This window comes from Excalfactoria chinensis, chromosome 2 (assembly GCF_039878825.1).
Source record: "Excalfactoria chinensis isolate bCotChi1 chromosome 2, bCotChi1.hap2, whole genome shotgun sequence".
In the NCBI taxonomy this organism is placed as follows: domain Eukaryota; kingdom Metazoa; phylum Chordata; class Aves; order Galliformes; family Phasianidae; genus Excalfactoria; species Excalfactoria chinensis.
In genome coordinates this window covers 95,899,888-95,921,441 of record NC_092826.1, presented here as the reverse complement: position 1 = coordinate 95,921,441, position 21,554 = coordinate 95,899,888, and the positions used below count along the sequence as shown (strand labels likewise).

Sequence of the window (21,554 nt, the reverse complement as noted above, 5' to 3'; positions counted from 1 at the left end):
ACAATAGATGTGCATGTTTATGGAGTACATCTTTCTCGATCTCCTAGGAGGATTTTTCTCTCATAACTTGAGCAGAATGGAAATCTTTTAGTCTGGTAGCTGTGGTATTTTTAACTTCACTTTTTATTGTGTTATGAAAATAAATGAACACAATCTTCTCATTTATGTCCCACTGTTACCCAGTGGTCCAAAAGGACTGAGGCTTTCACAGCTGTTCCCCAGCTCTGCTAACACTGTGCCAGTCCTTCTCTGGTAGAATGAGATCCCCTACTGAGCATAATGCTTACAGCTTTCTTCCTCCTCGCTCTGGACTTCTTCCATTTCACAGGCATGCTTTATAGAGACTGCATATAAAGGAGATAGACTACTATAGCCCTTGCTTACTCCTGGAGCTATCTAAAAGCCCTTTGAGAAGTTTGCTGTACAATTATCTCCTGAAATAATCACAAATATTGTAAGATTTTGTAGGAATTCTTCTCAGGAATCAGTATGATCTTAGTTGACAAAAGTCCCTGTGAGGTCTTGGTCTTGTCTTTTTCATGCTACATTTGAGGGTTACTGGTTCTCTGTGCAAGGTGCTCTGCTCGTTAACTTGCCAGGCACAGTGTGTGCTTGGTCTGGCAATGATGTATATGTTTTTGAATAGACTACAACAGTAAATTTCTGATAACTGAGAATTTTGGTATGATGACTGTGATGTTTTTGACCCAGTGCTGCAAGCCCTTGAGAGCCATATACTTTATTGTTTAGTGAATCACTTAGAGACTTTGTAGAGCATGGTATTACTGCGCTACAATATTAGGCTTCAATATAGTGGCAAAGCAGCCTTCCTGGCTGGCTTCTGCCTACCAAGATATCGTTGTTTCACAGTGTCTATATTGGAATGAGAATACTATTAAACCCAACATGAGTATTTGCTAACTGTAGATGTTTTTACAGTGCTGATCCTTGTGGGATCAAGGCAGATGTAACGATAGTTACCTGTGCAGTTCTGTCTGTCTGCGCTATGTTTAGTTAACTAATGGACTGGAGAGTGGTTTCGGATTATGATTCATGAATTGTTATGAAGGGAAAAAATGGATGTGGATATGACAGGAGAGTTTGGGAGCTTTCACTTATCAATGATCCCAGCATCTGAAAGTCGATTCGACCTCAGTGGAAACTCTTTGGGAACAGTGCTAAGCACTGGATCTTGGTGAATGGTCAGGGTAAGCTGGGAGGAGGAACTAAGACTGTATTTGGATCTTCTCCCAGCTGCCTTAACTAAGAACCCTATTGTAAATGCTTTTGAAACTTCCTTCAGATTTTGAGGGTTTTTGTTTTCTTATTTATACTAATGTACAGTCTCCAATATATTTCCTCAGGGAAAATATATTAATCTATGTTTTTAACTTAATAAAGAGTGTTCATGCTAACTATAACATAAAGAAGCTCTATTGTCTCAGAACCATTAGACAATTTTTTTTTTTTTTTTACAGAGCTCTATGTATAATTTAACTGCAATTACTCAGACATCACAGTGGGTTCATTTTTATCAAAAGAATTCATGCTGACTGAGAATTGATAACACTTACCGCAAGCTCATTTTATGAAGATTAAAAGCATGGGTAAAACAGGCTTCATGAAGGTGATGGTAGGGTAGAATTCAATCTGAGCATTAGATGCCAGATGAAATTTTATAAATCACACAGTCCAATAGTTTCCTTCTGAACTTGCCTTTACCTGGTATTAACTTAGGGACTAAGGCCACTTGAGGGTTTGTTGAATGTTTCCGTAAATACATTTTTAAACATTAAGCTGAGTTTTCAACTTAATATGTACAAGTGCCTGTTTCCTCTGGGAAATAGTGTTTACATTTTGAAGTTGAAAGGTCTCTAGACTGAAAGAGGCTGAAGTTTCAAGCAAAAATCAGTATTTTCCATGGGAAGCATCCACTGACACCTAAAAAATGTAGATCTCTTCATTTTTCCCCTCAAAAATCAGCCTGGTTTTATAATCAGCTGTCCCTGCAGTGTAACTTCTTTCATTGCCTAAGCATCCTAATGACATCTGTTGCGCTGCAGATTTGGACAAGGCACCTTTAATTAACAATTCCGTCAAAGTGGGAAATAATGTGTCTTTATCTCTGTTCACATTTTTAATTAACTACCTGTACTGTGAGTCACTTAAATTTTTCCTTTAGGTTAGAGACTGTCCAGTTAAATGGAACAGCATGATTGCTGGTGTCACAGCAGTGCTCTGGCAGCTGTCTCATTTCTTTTACCCTGTTTTCAGTGCTTTAAATGCTTGAAAATTTTGAGTTTCAGTAGTCTGCTTGCTTCTTCCTCAGGACCTGGTCTGGTTTCACTGAGCAGAACAGCATGTTTCAGCTGACCCAAAGCATTTGAAATCAAGGCTGTTAAACTTTCAGGGTTCACCTGCATGTGCCGTTTCCAGAGTAGAGAGAAAACAGAGGCCTCAAAGAAACTCAAAGAAAGTACCAAGATAAGAAGGTTCTGCAGTTTTTTCATTTGGATTTTTTTTTTCTGTATTCCAGTCTGCTCTAGTAAGACTGGGGTATCTCGTTATCCTGTGTCACCATAATACAAGGAATTGTGTAGGGAATAATAGTAATACCTGATATTTGTGTTGCATCCTTACTTCTAGATGTGGCAAGTGGCCCCTCAGCTGTGTTGAAATGAGACTGGACTTTTTACATGGGAAGCATGGCTGCCAAATTGGATGCCAATTTCCATGTCCCTGTTGGATACCATCCGTTATGGTATTGCTTGCGTGATGTATTTTCTGATGGAATTGAGAAGTTATCGTAACCTTCATTGGTAGAATCATCTTCTAAAAATCCCATACCTTAACATTTCCATCCACCCGTCTTAAATTCACTGCACAGAAATACATGATGTAGAGCGAGCCTTTCAGAAGTATAGTTACCCTTGAGAGAAAGATGTGAGTGGATTTGCTACAACAGATAGTCCAAATGCAGAAATCAGCTTGTACACTTCCAGAAAAAAAGAAAAGTCCTACTGTGGAAGCCAGAAGTTAAAGTATCTTCACCACCTTGTAGCAGTGAGGAATGTGTGTTATATAATTTTATTATTATTATTATTATATTTTTAACCTATCCCATCATCTCTTGACTCACAACTTCTCTAGTAGCCATTTTCAAGCTCTTATCAAGCACTTAAGGGTCCATCTCATGCTGTTGGTGGCTGGGCGTGCCAGAAGCTTGTGTTTACCTGTATGTCTGAGGGGCAAAGGGGCTGTTCTTGTACACTGAAGACTGGTGTGGCAGAGTCTGGAAACAGGAGCCTAGTGCTTATATGAGCAGATCTGTTTGTTCTGTGAACTTGGGAAACTGAGGGGTAACTCAAGATATGGAATGTACGTTAATACTGGAATAGGTTATGTAGGACTACTGCTCATTTTTGAGGTTTGCAATATGTATAACATGAGCCTTGGCGAGTGGAAGGTTGGTTTGGTCTAGCCATCTGCTGGTCTTATTTTCCCTAATCTCCAGAGTCCAGAATCAGTGCTCCTCTAATCTTTAGGTGCTGAACTTTGCAAGTTCTGTGTTTGCATCTATACCTCTAAATGAGATTTAGCTGATGCTCAGAGTGTTGATCAATTTTGCTTTTGTTTTTCCACACAGATGTTTTGCACCAGTTTCTCTGTTATTTATTACTCTCCTCATACACCTTGAATGCAGGGGCTGTCAATAAGATGCAGGAGCTCTGAAATATGTGCCTGGATGAGAGTCCTTTCAGAGAAAGGCAGCCACTGTCTTCAATTACCTGAGTGAACAAAGTGCCTCCCACTCCAGAAGTCGCTTTCCCATCACAAATACAAACAATCTACAGTATAAAAGTTCGTTTCATAAGGAGCATGAATCATCAGCCAAGTATGGTGTTCCTCTTTGAGTTAATGAAGGATGACAATGTTTGGTGCACAGTGCAGTTGCCAGGCAAACAGCAGCAACAAAAATCCATAAGAAGTTATTTTGGGAAATACTGGGTAGAGAATATGCCTCTTGATTATTACTTTACAGTAAAGAGAGCAGTTTCCTGCCTTCCAGAAGTACTTGGAAGTATCTCTCTTATTTAGAGTAGTCTTACATGGTGCCTTTGCTATCTGTGTAGTTGATTTGTTACTGAATCATAGTAACTAATTAGAATCTTAAGTTTGGAGAGAAAGTTAAGTCCTCTGTTGTTTCTGATTAGCAAAAGGATGCTGTTTATTTTATGTAAATTTTTTGTTGAGTTTGTGTCCTGTTTTTAGCATGGTTGGTGTCTTTACTGATCTTCTTAGTAGACCCAAAGTCTCATGAAGATAGGTGTCTTTTTTATGAGGAGCCTTAGATTCTAAATGTGTAAGAAAGCCACCAGAAGAGTTTTCCTTTGGGGTTATTGTGCTTCTGATCTCTGTGTGGGATTGATCATGTTTAAAATTTTTGTTAATGACTGTGGCAGAAAGAAGGAAAGTGCTGATAATTGCTGCTTGTGACACAAAGCATTGCTAGTACAGAGATATGAATAGAATGAATGTTAGATGTGCATATCTAACAGTGCAATTCAGATGATCGATTGGGCGAAAAGCAAGGGGTGGAATTTAGTAGTACAGAGTGAAAGATTATATTGATGAGGACTTAATAACAAACAGGAACTTCTGCTATGATCTGAGAGTCTGTTATTTCAATGAGGGGGGTGTTACGGCTCAACTAACGTGTGGCCAGGCAAGAATAAGGTAATGTACACATTCAAGAGCCCTATAATAAATCAAATTGACTCTGAAAAGGTTCGATAAAGATGGAGAGGAGATATGAAGATTCTGTTAAGAAGAAAGAACTAGAAGATGATGATGTATTTAGTCCACAAAGTGATGATGAAAGGGGTAATTTGGGCTTTCAGTGTGAAAGCCAAAGGAGGATTAAGCACCAGAAAGAAGAAATACTTCAGCTTAAGCAGATTGCTGGTGCCAGAAGAAATTGATGTAAATTGACTGTGAGTAAGTTTATGCTGGAAATTAAATGATAGGTCATAACCCACACTGCCATCAGTTTCTGGCAGAGTCTTATGAGATGCACAAAACAAGCTATTCTAAGACAGAGCTTGATAAGTTTATGAGACACGTAACCACATTACGATCTTTGAGAACAAAAACTTCTGGACTTCCCAGAGGTGATGGGGAAAGACTTTGATTTGTCTGTAAAAAAAAAAAAGTAAACAACTCTCTCAGCAGCTGCAATGCTGGTTTTTATTCTCCTGGGTTTTAAAGAGATGACTGTTGGGAGAGGACATGGGAGCATTTTAGAGACTTCAGAGCAATGCAGATTTGTTTGTTTGTTTGTTTGTTTGTTTGTTTGTTTGTTTTAACAGGAATGTTGTGCAAAACATGTTCCCATGGAGGGGAAGGAGAAATAGAATATTCCAGAGAAAAATTATTCTGACTATATGCTCAATGCCAACTTATCTCCATGTGTGTTTTCATTTTATCTAATATTTATCTAATATACTTTCCCTCTTCGTTGTACTTTAGAATTTCTTACTACTTTCTTCAGTTGCAAGAAACGGATGATATGCTGTTGTCTATCATTCTTGATGAGTCAGTACTACGAAGTGGTATGTTTTCCTTTGCATTGTACTAGAAACTTGACAAAGGATCCTTGAAAGCTAAATTGGCTGAGGGGGTGTACTGGTGAAATTGATGCCTGCTGAAGAAAAGGGTGTCAGGCTGTAGGGAAGGTAGTTTAACAGGGCAAGCGTTATAAAATGAAGACTGCTCAGGACTCTTCATAGTGAACTCACGTGAACACTCCATGTTAATCAAAGGAGTGATCATACCTAAGAAGATACTTTTATAATAAGGAAATGTTCTTGAGATTTTCAGGCAGTTATAATATGAAATAATACATTTGAAATGGAATGAATTTGGTTAGGCCTGGTATTTTGTTGTCTGCTTGGACAAGCAACCATAAATAGTATGTAATTTTTGCATGTTTTCCTAATGGGGTGCCTTACAGGATGCCTCACAGCTCTCTTGGTGAATGAATATTATTTGTTAAGCCACAGGTGTGCAACCTTTTCGCTTGCCTGGATTGAACATTGAATTATTTGGGATAATTCTCAAATGAACGGGAATTATATTGGGCTGCATACATAAAGGTCACTCCAAATGTAATGCCTCCTATTTATTTTCATGGAAACTGCAGCAGATACAAAGAGCATAAGAGCAATATTTAAAAGAGCATATTCTCTGCTACAAAACACTATTTTTCAACATAATCACCACCATCACTCAGCCCTGAACAGGAGCCCGCTTGCCATGCTTGTAAAAATCCATACCAGCAGAGATGTCACTGTTACCACTGCTGAAATGCACCACCCAGTGCCTCATTGTGCTCACATCCACTGTTTGGTCTCCATAAATGTTCAGTAAGTGTGGATGAATGTCAGTGGGTGCCTTTTTCAGCGTGGAGGAATTCACTGACACCCCTTCAGCCACGCTTCCACATCAGACGCCATTTTGTCAGACTACCCCTTTGCTGCCATCTGTCACGTGGCAACAACATAGTGGAATATTGGTGAGAAAATTCAGCTTCTACCACCATACCACCAACATCCACCTGTGATGTTGTGGATCAACATAATAAAATAGGAGGTGTTACTTTCAGAGCTGCTCTCATAAAATATATGATATGGTTAATGTCTGTATGTAGTAATTCTTATTTTTATCTTTAATACTTTTTATTAAAAAAAGAGAGCAACAAAACCACAAAGCTGATGGGATATTTGATCTTATGTTTCTGAAACTGCCTCACCTGTCCTTCTGGATTAAAAGCTTTCCCTCATCTACATGTTACATGTATAGATCTGCTAGTTCCTCATGTCTTCAGAAGATCCTGTGAGACAGTGTTAGGGTATATATGCACATGTTCCACAGTGAAAACTGCATCATGTAAAATCTAAGATACTCATACAAAATAAACACAGAAGTCTCTGGTGCCTTCCCTTTCTGACTGCAAGGCTAAACCCATCTGAGATCTTAACTGTGCATGCACTTCATTGGTCCCATGAAGTTCCTAGGCAGCAATTAGCTTACTTGTGCTAGGAATCTTGCCAGTAGTTCAGGACCAACATCCACAGCTCTCTGTCCCACTTATTGCTTTGCTGTGTTACCTGAGTTTGCAGCTCTGGATCACTGTACAGCAGATGGAAAGATTCTGCATGTTACACAATCAGATGTTTGGAAAGCATTAAAAGCAAGTATGTGGTCTGGAACTGGAAAATGCTTATATTTGAGAGGTTTAACAACACCTGTTCTGTTAGATGTCATGACTATGTGAGCTGGCCTTCCCAAACACGGATGTTAGGTGGAGTGCTTTGAAACTCTTGCTGCAATATCCGGTTGGTAGGTGGCAAACATCTGAGATCTTATGTGCACTTGGAGCCCTAGTGACCCAGGAGTGCCATCTACTACCCGAGTAGAGAAAATACTTGAAGGAGGGAAAGAGTGCAGTTAATTAGCCTTCAGGTTCTATTAGGTTCACCAGATGTCCCAACATAAATACTAGTGCATATTAAGGTTTTACCTAGACTGTGATCCAGAGAGATGCTGAAGACCACAGAATGGACCAGTCCAGCCTCCCCAGTACAAGCTGACAGCACCGAGTTGAAGACAAAGCCTATCTGATTGTCATTTTTACATCAGCTATAGCAGTGTTAGCAGAACATCTCCTTACAGAAATGGTCATAGTTTATATTGAGTCAGCTCTTTCACTATAGAAGATTGTAGAATAGGTAGGGTTGGAAGGGATCTTAAAGCCCATCTAGTTCCAACCTCCTGCTGCAATCGGCAGGGCTGCCACTCACTAGATAAGGCTGCCCAAGGCCACATCCAGCCTGGCCTTGTACACCTCAAGGGATGGGGCATGCAGCCTGTGGTAGTGCCTCAGCATTCTCCCACAGAGCAATTACTCTCTGACATCTAATCTAAATCTCCCCTTTTTTTTTAGTTTAAAACCATTCCCCCTTGTTCAGTCACTATAAGTAAGAATGAGTCATCTCCTGTTTATAAGTTTCCCTCATGTACTGGAAGGCCACAATGAGATCTCCCCAGAGCATTCCTCTATGGTAAAAAATCAAGCCCAGCTCTGTAGACTTTAAGACCCTAGAAGTCCGCAGCTGGGCCAATTACCGAAATAACACCAAGAGGGTGAGTGGTAAAATGGCGATTTCTTAAAGCAAACACACACTTATATAACCTACGCCCTTCGTGTACGCCTCTCTTGTACGCGTCATCGATCCTTCCAGAAATTAGGGAGGGCCTGTCGCGTGACAGCCCGATATCCCCGTATTTCGCCTAATACAACATCTCCCCCTCCCCATGCTAAGAGAACTTAACCCGTTACAATACGCAAGACTACAGATTCCTAACAAACCCTTAACTAAACCTTAACAAACTCTCTATAATATAATTAGTAGCATAAGGCACAACCATGTTATGAAAACACCACCACAACTGTGTGGAGCAAGTGACTGAATAGTCCTCTTCTTGTCAAGAACCTTTCGAGAAGCAATTCTCATCCGCGATGTTTTCCATCCCTCTTCATTCTTCTTACGCCTGATGCATCTTCTCTGTATGGTGAACATCCGTCAAAGTCTTTCTGTCCATATCCTCGATAGCGTCCCTCAGCTCATCAGCACATGGCAACATGCACCATCGTTGCATTAACGCGTACTCGATATGTAGTGACTAGGTAACTAGAATCTCAACCTATAGGACAAGAAGATCACACCTTAAGAGATAAGTGAAGTTGCAACCACAGATTATGTGAATCTACTGTTGGCTGAGACCCAACAATTCCTGACTGAATCCCAAAGGTCCCTGCACTTGTTGTTCGAGCGATACCTATCACTGAGACCAACAGGAGCAGAACAACCTCAGGTACCAGATTCCCCATTGACTGCTCCTGTAAAGAAAGAACTCTTATCCCACTTCCCATAGTCAGTAAAGCGAGAAATGAAGCAGGACCCATTGTGAGTCCTAACGTGGCTGGGTAAACCAACCACAGCAACAGCGATTGTCCAATGGTATCGGACTGCGGTCGAGCCAGACCTGACATGCTGAGTGGCCATAATGACAGTAGAGGAGGTACTCACAGCAATAACCCACCATTGGCAGGGAGACAAGCAAGGCTCCCAGGTGACATCCATTTGCCAGATCTGCAGCGATCCCAGGCCAATGACAGGTGTGCTGGTAACTTTATCTGCTGTTGCATTACCTGTGGCAAAAAGGCTTGGCACCCCAGAGTGATCACACACACGTAAGGGTGCAACAGGAGCTGTGCGGAAGACCAAGGCCTCTTCCAGAGTTCCAGCAGCCTCTGTACTTGAGAGACCCTCCTGGCCCATCCGGGCCAACTGCTTGACTGCAAAGATGGAATCTGCAACAATGTTAGAGGGTATCATTCGCCAGAGGTGCACTGCAGCTGTTACAGCCATCACCTCAAGCATCTGCACGCTGACCTTTCTGTTTGTGAAGACAGCAGCCTGCCAACTACTGTTGGAATCCTGCCAAACCATTGCCCTGAGACTAAGAGTCTCATGCTGCACAAGCGATCCTTCCATGCAGCTCTGTACGATCTTTTGCCAAACTGCAGGCCTTTCCATTAGACCGATTTTTGAGTTCTTCTGCATCGGATCCCTTTAGCTGACCATACAAGGGTTTCCTCAATCCTGAAGGCATTCCCAAAGCACTCCGAACCCACTGGAGGGTTCCTACCATATTCTGCACATCCCATAGTGTCTTTACATGTGGTTGAATATCAAGATCCACCAGCTGCATTATCTCAGGACTAAACTTATATCCCAAGCACTCTGCTCTAATCCTCCCCTGCATGCCTATACCATGCACAGGGTGAAAGGAATCATCCTGCTCAGCTGCCAACACTCTCCCAAGCTCTGTCATCCACCCTTCTTTCCAGAGTGTGTATTGCACCCACTTGAGAATCACGCATGCGAGGCTTTCAGTGTCATGAGAGAGCACAGGGCTATGCGCTGTTAAAGTTTCCGCTGTGTTTAAAGCTAGAGGCAAACGAAACTCTCGGCAGCAGCCAGCAGCCCGATGCCGGAAGGCGGAGCGGCTCCGCGCCGGCGAATCGAGCCCCGGTCCCCTGCATGACAGGCAGGCAGCAGGAGCCACAGCGAGCGAACAACTTGCAGCTGCGGGCCCTGTCGGTCCCCTTTGGACCTGGCTACTCCCCCCCCCGGGATAGCACCATGTTTGCGCTCCCCCCGGGTCTGGAACACGCCTACTTCTCCAACCACTGGAATTAACCGCGCGCCCGCACTCCCCGCCCCCCAATGACAAAGGAGAGGGGTCGAGAGGGGATGCGGTCGCAAAACTCTCACTAGTCAGTGGGGTGCTTTTCTGATGGTCTAACACATACTTAATAATTTGCCCTGGGGTGGTCAAAGTCCCAGGCGCCGCTCTAATTATCTGTTGAATCTCCGGAAGCGATCTCTGCTTGAGGCAATCTATCACGACCAAGGACTGAACGTCCTCGGGCAGGTCAGACCCCTCAACAGCACGAAGCAAACGATTTGCAAAATCAGAGAATGACTCAGAGGGCTCCTGTTTGATGTCAGTCCATGGTAGCACAGGCTTTGCGACCTTAGCCACTGTCCGCAGGGCTGTGAGGGCTGCAGTTGTAAGCGCAGCCAGCTCCCCTGCTCTAAGCGTCCTTGCCTGGCCATCAGGAGATCCCACCATACCATCTGCTAAACCCAGAAGGCGAGGGAGAGTGGTCCGGGTGACTCTAGCCCCTCGGCCCTCACCTTCACGTTCATTGGCTGGGTGGTCAGCATTGCGATTCGCCTCTGCCACCACAACCTGAAGCAATCTATTCCATTCATCATACCACAGAGTATACTGCACGGGTTCAAGAATGACCCGCATCAGGTTGGTCACATCATACGGTAAAAGACTTGAGGCCATAAGAGCCTCAGCAGCCGACATAGTCACCGGAGAACGCAGACCCTTGTTCTTAACTAATTCAGCAAGGCGAGTAATCGCCTTGGTATCCAGAGGGGTCCACGCTGAACCCTCCTGCTTTACAACTATCGGAAGGGCAAACGTTGTTGTTGCCGGGTCAGCTGCCTGGAGATCTTCTGTCGCCCGAGCCCAATCAGTGAGTGTGGGCGGGCTCACGAGGGGGGGTGCTGTGGGGCCACATCCCCCCTGGGCGGGCTCTTGGGCTGCCCGCTTCAGATCACCACACCCACAGCCACGCTCACTATCTTGTGGGGCGGAGTGATCCACCCCCTTTTGGGAGGGAACACTTTGGCAGGCAGAACCTGACGGTGGGGAGGTACCGCCCACCCGCTGCCCGCTGTTATCAGCTCCATTACTGACATCACCACATTCCTCAGGGGGCCGTCCTCCCCCTTCGTCCCTAAAAGGTTTCAAGGAAGGATATAGGTTCCGAGCAGGATAAGGAGGTGGGGGCTGGGTGTCGTCCTGGTCAGAGCGGTCTTGCGCAACTTCCTTCTGGGTTGTTCTCGAAGGTGAAGCATTGGGTGGAGACGAGGAGGCCGGCGCCATCTTGGCCCCTTCCGAACCTGCAGAAGAGACAAGATTCCCCCCCGCCTCCAACCCCAATAGCTCCCTAGCACGCTGGATTGCGAGTTTCTCCTCCCGAGCCGCTTTCAACGCCTCTAAGATAAATCCCCAGACCTTGAATTCCGACACCCTACGGATGGCTAGCGTTCGCTGAGATAACGCGGTCGTAATTCTATCCCAGTTGTCAGGGTTATATAAATCAGAGGGGGATACTAATAGTCCTTCTTTCTCCAGCAGCAAGAGGACTGCTGTAACCTCCTTCTTAGAAGGAGTCTGTTTTCCACAGTGAAGTTTACAGGCATGAAGAATTACCTTAATAACGGCTTCCATGTCGCCCCGGCCCACGTCTCCGGCCGCCCCCGGGCGCTTCCCAGACAGATCCTGGGGATTCTGAGCGCTCTCTGTCTCTCCCCCGACGAAGAATCTTGGCCACGATCTCTCCGTCCCGGGCTTCTACCACCCGCGGCAAAGGGAAATGAACCGCCGCCCGTGGTAGGATCCTTGCCGTTATGCTAACAGCTGCCCCCGTCTCTTCTAGGTTTTCTAAGTTTCCTTATCAGTCTACACTGTTATAAATCGCAGCTTATCACGTCGGTGGGTCACCATTTGTAGACTTTAAGACCCTAGAAGTCCGCAGCTGGGCCAATTACCGAAATAACACCAAGAGGGTGAGTGGTAAAATGGCGATTTCTTAAAGCAAACACACACTTATATAACCTACGCCCTTCGTGTACGCCTCTCTTGTACGCGTCATCGATCCTTCCAGAAATTAGGGAGGGCCTGTCGCGTGACAGCCCGATATCCCCGTATTTCGCCTAATACAACACAGCTCCATCAGCCTGCATTCATAGGAGAGGTGTTCCAGCCGTCTGGTAATCTTTGTGGCACTCCTCTGGACCTGTTCCAACAGCTTTGCATCCTTCTGTTCTGGGGGCCCCAGGCCTGGATGCAGGATGCTTCTGCCTCTCCTTCAGCATGCCATCATCTCAACCAAAAGCAGATTTGACTCTGAAATAACGTGCTCTGGACTTTCCTAACTGTGCAGTCACTCTGGTCTCTTCATATAGGAGAGTATACCTGGCTGGGGTTTGTGCTTGCCAAGGAAGGGCATCCTGTGGTACCTGGGAGACCACAGGGCCCCTTCTTCTGCTTGCCAGGTAAGTTCCTCAGGATATGATGAGGAAGCACCAATGTCATATTTTGTGGATGGACCAAGAAGAAATAGATATGAAATGTAAGAAGCTTTCTGAACTTTTCTGATATTTTCCTCTAAAACTTTTTGAAGTCCCTGTTGGAAAAGTGTCCGTATGACTGTGCCTGTAGAAGCCGAGTCTCCCAGTCTGTCTGTCTGGTTGCAGCAGGAGAGCTTTTGCAGTCCTTAAGCTAATTCAGGGAGAGGTACAGAAAACTTCCTTTGCTTGCTCAGTGCTTCCAGCACCTTCAGTGATTGGCACGTTTTAAGGGCACCATCTACTGGCTAATGGGAGCAAAACGATGCAGTGACTTGTTAATGAGCAACTCTTCACTTTGGTGGCTGGCAAGATTCTACAGAAGGTTATTCTGGAAGTCGTTGAAAGAGACATGAAAGAATGCAGTCATTAGTCACAGCCAGCACGAATTCATGAGGGCTAAGTTCTGTGTAATGAACCAAATCTCCTTTTATGTCAGTTACTCACCTTAATGTCCAAGGGAAAACAGCATATGTGATCCTTTTGGATTTCAGAAAAGCTTTTAGTACTGTTTCTCACAGTGTCCTTCTGGACAAAATGCCCAGCCTTAAGGCAGATACATAACACATTTGGTGACCAAGTGGCTGATGGGTTGGTCTCAAAGTGTTACAGTAAATGGATTTACATCAGGGTGACCAGTAGAGTTCTGCAGATATCTGTTTTAGGGGCTATTTCTCTTTAACTTTTTCATAACTTGGATAGAAGACTTGGAACAACACAAGATTGGGAGGAGCTGTTGACTCATCTGAGGGTGAAGGGACCTTGCAGAAACATATAAATGCATACAGACAAACTAGAGGGTTGGGCAGTCAGCAGCTGCATGAAGTAGAACAAGATAAAGTGCTAAATTCTTTACCTGGAGAGGAACAACCTGGAATATATGTACAGATCCAGGGATGAGAGACTGGAGAGCAGTCTGCAGGGCCAGCCGTACCTGGGGGTGGTGCGTCAGGCCCATGTTGCCATCCAGGTGAGGGAAGGGATTGTCTCACTGTGCTCTGTGCTGTGCAGCCTCATCTTGGTCTCTATGTGAAGTTTTGGGCACCAGAATATAAGGACATAAAACATTAATGGAAGAAGGGATGAGCGGCCTGGGAAAAATGTAGGGATGCTATATTTTATAGGGATGTAGGAATGGAGTTAGGAAAGCCAAGGTGGGGACGGAATTAAACTTGGCAAGGGATAGTAAAAACTAGAAGGGATTCTTTAGATAAGGTAAGCAGAAGAGACAAGCAAAGGAGAGTGCATCCTTTCTGAAAAGTGAAAAGGGTGATGTGGCTTCTTCAGACTCAGTGAAGGCTGGTGTATTTAATGAGTTGTTTGCCTTGGTCTTCATGGCCAGTCAGGCTTCTCATGTCTCTTGTGTCCCTGAACATCTAAGTGGTGTCTGGAGGAGCAAAGTCCCTTCTAGACTAAGAGCAAAGCAAGTCTGAGACCACCTCAAGAGACTGAATATGTACAAGTCTACGGGGTCAGATGACATGCATCTTAGGGTTCTGAAGGAACTAGCTGAGGTGGATGCTGAGCCACTCTCCATCATATTTGAAACATTGTGGCTGTCAGGCATAGTGCTGCATGACTGGAAAGTCAGAAACATCACTCCCATATCAAGAAAGGGAGAGGACCTGGTCAACTACATGCCAGTGAGCCTCACTGTGCTGGGGAAGATGATGTAGTGGATCCTCCTGGAAGAGCTGTTAAGACACATATGAGGTGTTGAGGTGATCCAGGACAGCTGGCACAGCTTCACCGAAGGCAGATTGTACCTAATCAATATGGTGGCCTTCTATGGCAGAGTGATGACATCAGAAGATGAAGGGAAATTGATGCTGTCTGCCTGGTCTTGTGCAAGATCTTTGATACAGTCCTGCACAGTGTCCTTATTTCTAAATGGAAAAGTTATGGATTTGAAGGCTGGACTATTTGGTGGCCAAAGAATTGGTTGGATGGCTGTAGCCCAGAGGGTTGTGGTTGACAGCTCTATGTCCAGGTAGAGGCCAGTTGCAAGTGGTGTCCCCTAGGGGTCCATCTTGGGACCAGTGCTCTTTAACATCTTTTTCAGTAACACAGGCAGTGGGATTGAGTCTGCTGATGACACCAAGCTGAGTGGTGTGGTTGACACAGCAGAAGCAAGGGATGCTGTCTTTAGGGGCTTGGATATGCTTGAAAAGTGGACACAGGAGAATCTATTGAGGTTTAATGATGAAGGGCACTTGTATTGAGGCAATTCCAGATATGAATGCAGATTGGAAGAATGACTCACTGAGAGCAGCCTGTGGAGAAGGATTTGGGGGTCCTGGTGGTCAGCACCCCTCCTATGAAGAAAGGCTGAAGGAGCTGGGCTTAATCAGTCTGTAAAGAAGGCTCCTGGGAGACCTCACTGCAGACTTTCAGTACTTGAAGGGAGCTTGTAAGCAGGAGGGAGACTGAATTTTTACATGTTCTGATAGTGATTGGAAAAGGGGGAATGGTTTTAAACTGAGACAGGGGAGATTTAGCTTAGATGTTAGGAAGAAAGCTTTTCTCTAAGGGTGGTAAGGCGCTGGCACAGGCTGCCCAGAAAGACTGTGGATGCCCCATCCCTTGAGGTGTTCACTGCCAGGCTGGATGGGATCCTGGGAAGCCTGATCCTAGTGGGTAGTAAACCTGCCTTTGGCGAGGGGATTGAAACGATAACATCATTGAGGTTTGCTTGAACCTGAGCCATTCTGTGATTCTATGAGAACTGTTAGCATCCAGAGGAGGACTATGAAGATGCTGAAGGGTCTAGAGAGCAAGATGTGTGAGGAGTTTTTGAAGTCTCTGCATTTGTCTAGCCCAGAGCAGAGTTGCTGAGAGGAGGCCTCATGGCGACTGCAGCTCCTCGCAGGGAGCAGAGGGGCAGTATTGGGCTCTGCTCTCTGGTGACAGCAACAGGACTTGGGGGGATGGCATGGAGCTGTATCAGGGGAGGGCCAGGTTGAGTGTTGGGGTAAGATTCTTCACCAGAGGATGGTTAGGCTCTAGAGCAGTCTCCCCAGTGCATTGGTTATGGCCCCAGGCTGCTAGAGTTCAAGAAGAGTTTGGACAGTGCTCTCAGACATAGGATTTGAATGGCCCTGTGTGGAGCTAGAAGATGGACTCAGTGACCCTTGTAGGCCCCTTCCAACTTAGGATAATCTATAATTCTATATGAGTAGTGAATACTGGAGCTTCTTAAACAGTGGGTAAAGTCTGTAGGGGAAGCAGTGAAAGCTGGAAGGATACTGGATGTAATTCCTAAATAACACCAAACTGAAGCTGACAACCTTAAGACTTGCTGGAAGAAATAAATTTGCTTAAAATCTTTTCTGGCCTAAAGGAGAGCATAACTGTTTAGCTGACATCATTATTGTGCTAGGGACCTACAAGTCTGTGTTCTAGTCATGTTTTGCAACCTTTTATGTTATTTCTTATCTTGACTGGTTTCATCTCTGGAAAGGAGCATTTTTAAATAAAGAATTGTCAAGGTTTATATGCTCACTCGTAATGCTCATCAGAGCTGATCCTCATGATTACTCTAGCTATAATAAATTAGTCATGGATGGTAGTTTATCTCCTTGATAACTCATTTTTTTTTTCTATAGTTCAATAGTTTGAGAATCCTAAAGAGTCATTTATGTTTTTGACTCGCTGTATATTGTCAGGGTCATATAAATGTTGGGAGCTGTGGCAATGTGAATCCGAGGCAGGAAAAAGCAGGATTTGTATGGTGTTGCTCTTATCCTAGATAATAATCTATTTGCAGTTCCAAATGTCCCAGGATTCCTGTATGTAGATCCTTACATTTCATTTAATTTTGCTACTAAATGTTCCTCTGGACTAATGCATTTCCTTTTAGAGGCAGAAAAATCTTACTTTTTTTTTTCTTACTGTGCTCCTGAATGTAAAGGGCAAAAATGATATTTTGATATAACATATACATGAATGATATATAATAAATACATTTCGTGATACATCTGTGATATGAAGTAGAATCTGTAAGGATGACTTTAATCATATATTGCTATGTACTAAACCCCACCTATTTGTGTTATACCTATGCATACATATCCAACTGCAATTGCCGTGAGTAGTTGTCTCTCATTTATATGCATGAAAATCGGTAATATTAGTAATTTCAGATAACAGAGCACTTTAATGCTTTTTGTTTCTCTGTCTTTTCTCCTTTCAGTTGCAAATGAGACTGGAGACAAAAATGCACGACCACTTTCACGATTTGCCCGTAAGTAGACTTCTTAATTTTAACTAGATGATTTGTCTATTTACACATTCAATATGTCTTTTAATCTCTTTAATCCCTTATCATTACAGTTCATTTACAGTACTGAACTGAAGTACGATAGTACTTGGCAGAAAATGTGTGTTTTACAGAAATCCAGTCTTACTAAACAGCACTGATGTGAATTTAAAAGAATGGAAGGAAGGCTTTGGGGCAGTACAGTCACTTCAAACATAAAAGGTTGTGAATCTGTGTCAGAAAGGCAGCTGAAGTTGACAGCAGTGGCTACAAAGATTTAGGTTAAGCCTTAGAAATTGCATACTATATGCAATGCAAAGTGTGTTCAAATCAGACCAATACTTCATCACCATTGACACCACGTGGCAGGGTTGGGAACTGAATATATGACTTGGGGCTTGAGTGCTTCAGGTTTAAACAAAAGGACACATCTTCTACTGTAGTACCATCTGAACATGCATTTGACCATATGGATCATTGAAAACATATGATGAATTATATAGGAAAGAAGAGGAAGATAGGAAATCCTATTTATAACGCACGAAGTTTCATGACGGTTAGTGATCACTTAGCCGAGAAAATCCCATTCTCATTAAAAGAGGGCACTTGCTGTTATCGTCATGCGGTACATACAGGTCGAGACATCAGATTCACGTCTATGTGCAGTACTTCGCATAGGCACAGGATGGCGCTCGGAACATACCATACCTCACACAACCATTAGTGCGGAGGATAGAGACGAAACTACTGTGGCTATAAGTGTCACGTGTAGTGATTTATGAGATGATGGAACAGATTGAGCAGGACTAAGAAAACTGTACTAGCTTTCCGTATACCTGATTTAGGGTTTATTTTCCTTCATGTTTCGGGACATGAAGGTTAAAAGAGGGCTCTGTTATTCATTGTTGGCTGCTTGAATGCTGAAAATGCTTCTGACAAAGGAATTCACAAAGGATGTAAATGGAAATGCAGATGTTTTGAGTTTTTTATCACTTTGCTTTTGTCCATCATGGATCCTAGATATTATTTTAAGGAGATTCAGCCCAAATACCATTTGTTCCAAGATGCTCAGGTTATGAGCACTTGATGCTGAATATTGTCTGCCTAGTAGGTCAGCTGTAATGCCACATCATTGTAAACTGAGCTGGCATTTTAGTTCGGATTAGGTGCTCATAAGATTATTGTTTTGGGGGGTTTGTCTGTAGAGTTTAAGTCTGAAACCCAGGAGCAAACAAGTTCTGTTACTGCTTTAATGTTGGCTTTCTTGTGGAGGTTGGGCTAACTTGCATTACATGGAAGAGAACTGACCAGTGGATGCTGTTAGGTGAATGAAAATGGAGAAACCTCCATTGTAAGGCCCTCTTGTATAACCTAGTGCTACATGGGGTTAAGGGAGGAGGTGAGATCAAGGCCACAAGCTGCTTGGAGTGTTGGAAATGCAGTGCAGGGGGGAACACATACGTTTAAAAAAACAACCCAACAACAACAAAAAAATAGCATAGGGAAGGAGCAGAATCATTCAAAGTGTAAAGTAGACTTTCACTGTTAGGATTTTAATTTAGTGATTTTGGAGTCAGGCTGAGAATGTAAAGATTCAACTAGCTTATCAAAGAATCATCAGAGAATCATAGAATGGCTCAGGTTGAAAGGAACCTTAAAGATGATTGAGCTCCAACCCCCCTGCAATGGGCAGGTTGATACCCATGAGATCAGACTGTCCAGGGCCCCATCCAGGCTGGCCTTGAACTCCTCCAGGGTTGGGGCATCCACAGCTTTTCTGGGAAACCCTATCTATTAGCTGTACTCAATTTATTAGCTGTATTTTAATAAGCAGTAAGTTCACTAGCTCCTATTATTATCCAGTTAAATATTCCCCCACTAAAAATCAACAACTGCAGGTGACTGGGGAAGTATTTTCAGGACAGCTCACAGCCTTCTCACAATCTTGGGGCACATAGTGCTGTAATGTCTTGTAATATCTTCTCACTGCTTCTACCACCTTCTTTATTAGCTATCCTGCTTGACGACTTCTATCACTAACATTTATCAGGCTATAGAAGCAATTGCTTGTCTTCCTTTAGGTGATGGCTGTTCCCATCAAAGGCAGCACACCACAGCAGTCCTGCAAAGCTAAAATCATAGAATCACCATGGTTGGAAAAGACCTAAAAGATCATCCAGTCCAACCATTCACCTATTACCAATAGCTCCCACTAAACCATGTCCCTCAACACAACATCCAGTTGTTCCTTGATAGAATCATAGAATCATAGGAGAAGGCAGTGTGACTCTAGAGTCATTCAGATTGTAGTGGACCTCTTGAGATCAATTAGTCCAAAATCCTACTCAAGCAAGGTCAGCTGGAGCCACTTGCCCAGCATTTTTTCAGTTGCATTTTGAACATGCAGAAACTTTACAGCCTCTCTGTACAGCACATACAAGTGTTCTCCTGTTCAGGTGGCACTTCCTCTTTTTAAAATAGTACTGATTGCCATTAGTTTTCACCTACTTACCACCTATACCTCCAAACACACGCTCTTCCCATTCTGCAGGAAAGAACGACAACAAAAAGCTATAACAACCATTTTGTAGTACAAGATTTCAATATTTGACCTAGAAATCATGCATTTCATTTAGATATCAGTAACACGAACACTTAAATTAAACAGTGAGAGAGCAGTTTTGATTCCTGTGACAAAATGCTGTAGAGTGAGCCGCTAAAACAGTGTAAAGGTTGTCTTCTCAACCCATCCATTGTTTCCACTCATTGACTGTATGAATGGCAATCATCTGGCCCTGGCTGTCACTTGGAAGTGTGGAAACCCTTTCTCTCTCTTTTTACTCTAAGCTAGATACCTCCAAATACTGAGTTTTGAAAGCCCGGCTGTGGTTCAAAAAGCAGGCTGCAGAAAAGCACTGAGTTGGGAAATACAACTTCCTATCAGATCCTGTTTGCATTTCTTACTTGTGGAAGTGACACTTCAGTAGTACTACAATTCAGAATCTCATATGGTGATTCCAGTGCCCTGTCACATTCTCTTAACCTACATTCATTAAAAGCTAATATCTTCTGTCCAGGATGGTAGGCCACAGGATAAGTTCTGGGTAAGTGTTTTTTCAGTCACTCATTCCATAGACAGAAAACCCTAAGTACCATATTTTGCTTCCATGAACTTTGTGAATCCATTTGTCAGTGTACAAACAACAACTTAAAGCATTTTGATGTGGGTAGTTTAAATACTTTTGACAAGCCTCCTTTGGAAAAAATGGAAGTACTTGTAGCCCTTCAGATCTCCTTTGGAGATCAGCGACCATGAACTCTGATTAAGTATGTCTGCAATCAGGTTGACCGCTCGTCGTAATTCTTCATGTTCTTTGTAAATATAAATAGATCAAATATGATTAAAAAACATGCAACTGCTGTGCTGGAACCACTGAAGGTAATCAGATGCAGGGGCCACTGCTTCCTTTAAAGTCAGCCAGAATCCCCAACTAAGAAAATCATGTAGTATATATGAAATCAGTCAATTTGCAATCAGCATACAGAGGTAAAATAGCACAAATATAGCCTCTGCCACACTTTTCAAGTATTGGATTTGTTCTTGTTCAAAAACAGGTTTGTTTTCCATGTTAGAACTTTTTATTGTTTTAATTGTTAATAAAAAGGGATACAAGCATTATCATAGAATCACGTCATAGAATGGCTTGACTTGGAAGGGACCTCTAAGATCATCCAGTTCCAACCTGCCTATAGCAGGGATACCTCCCACTAGACCATGTTGCTCAAAGCCCTGTCCACCCTGGCCTTGAATGCTTCCAGGGAGGGGGCATCCACAGCCTCTTTTGGGCAACCTGTTCCAGTGTCTCACCACCCTCACAGTAAAGTTTCTTCCTGATACCTGGTCTAAATCTACCCTCTCCTATTTTAAAGCTATTTCCCCTTGTACTGTCACTACATGCCCATATAGAAAGTCCCTCCCCAGCTTTCCTATAGGCCCCCTTCAGGTACTGGAAGGCTATTGCAAGGTACTCCTGGAGCCTTATCCAGGCTGAAGAGCCCCAAATTTCTCAGCCTGTCCCCATAGGGGACATGCTTATTAGCAGGTCAGTAAGAGAAAGTTTTCCTTACTTACTTCAAGTTGACTGTATCCTGAAAAGCAACAGACTCAGACATGGCAGACTTAAAAACACTGAAGTGTGAGACTAAGTTATCCCAAAGTAGCAGCTGATAGGAAATAAACTCTGAAAATAATTAAAAATAAATAAATAAATAAATAAATAAATAAATAAAAAAGCAAACAGGTTTAGTTGCCTGAAGAAGGCATTTTAATTGTAGTCTAACTATTGAACCAGGTCAGTATCCAGTTTGCGGTATCAACAGATAGTGGGCATAGACAGTCACTACAGTACAGTACATATATTGAAACACCAAGTTCCACAGAAGACAGTAAAATA

At 43.3% G+C, this 21,554-nt stretch overlaps 1 protein-coding gene across 2 annotated transcripts in view; it reads left to right on the top strand.

Moving 5' to 3' along the window:
* The window catches only part of LOC140248855 (dual specificity calcium/calmodulin-dependent 3',5'-cyclic nucleotide phosphodiesterase 1C-like), a 322,620-nt gene that overhangs the window by 76,738 nt on the left and 224,328 nt on the right, over positions 1-21,554 (top strand). For both annotated transcript variants that reach the window (XM_072329915.1, XM_072329916.1), the window contains exon 2: positions 17,035-17,085. In XM_072329915.1, the coding sequence (XP_072186016.1) occupies positions 17,035-17,085 (51 nt within the window). The remainder of the gene's footprint in view (positions 1-17,034; positions 17,086-21,554) is intronic.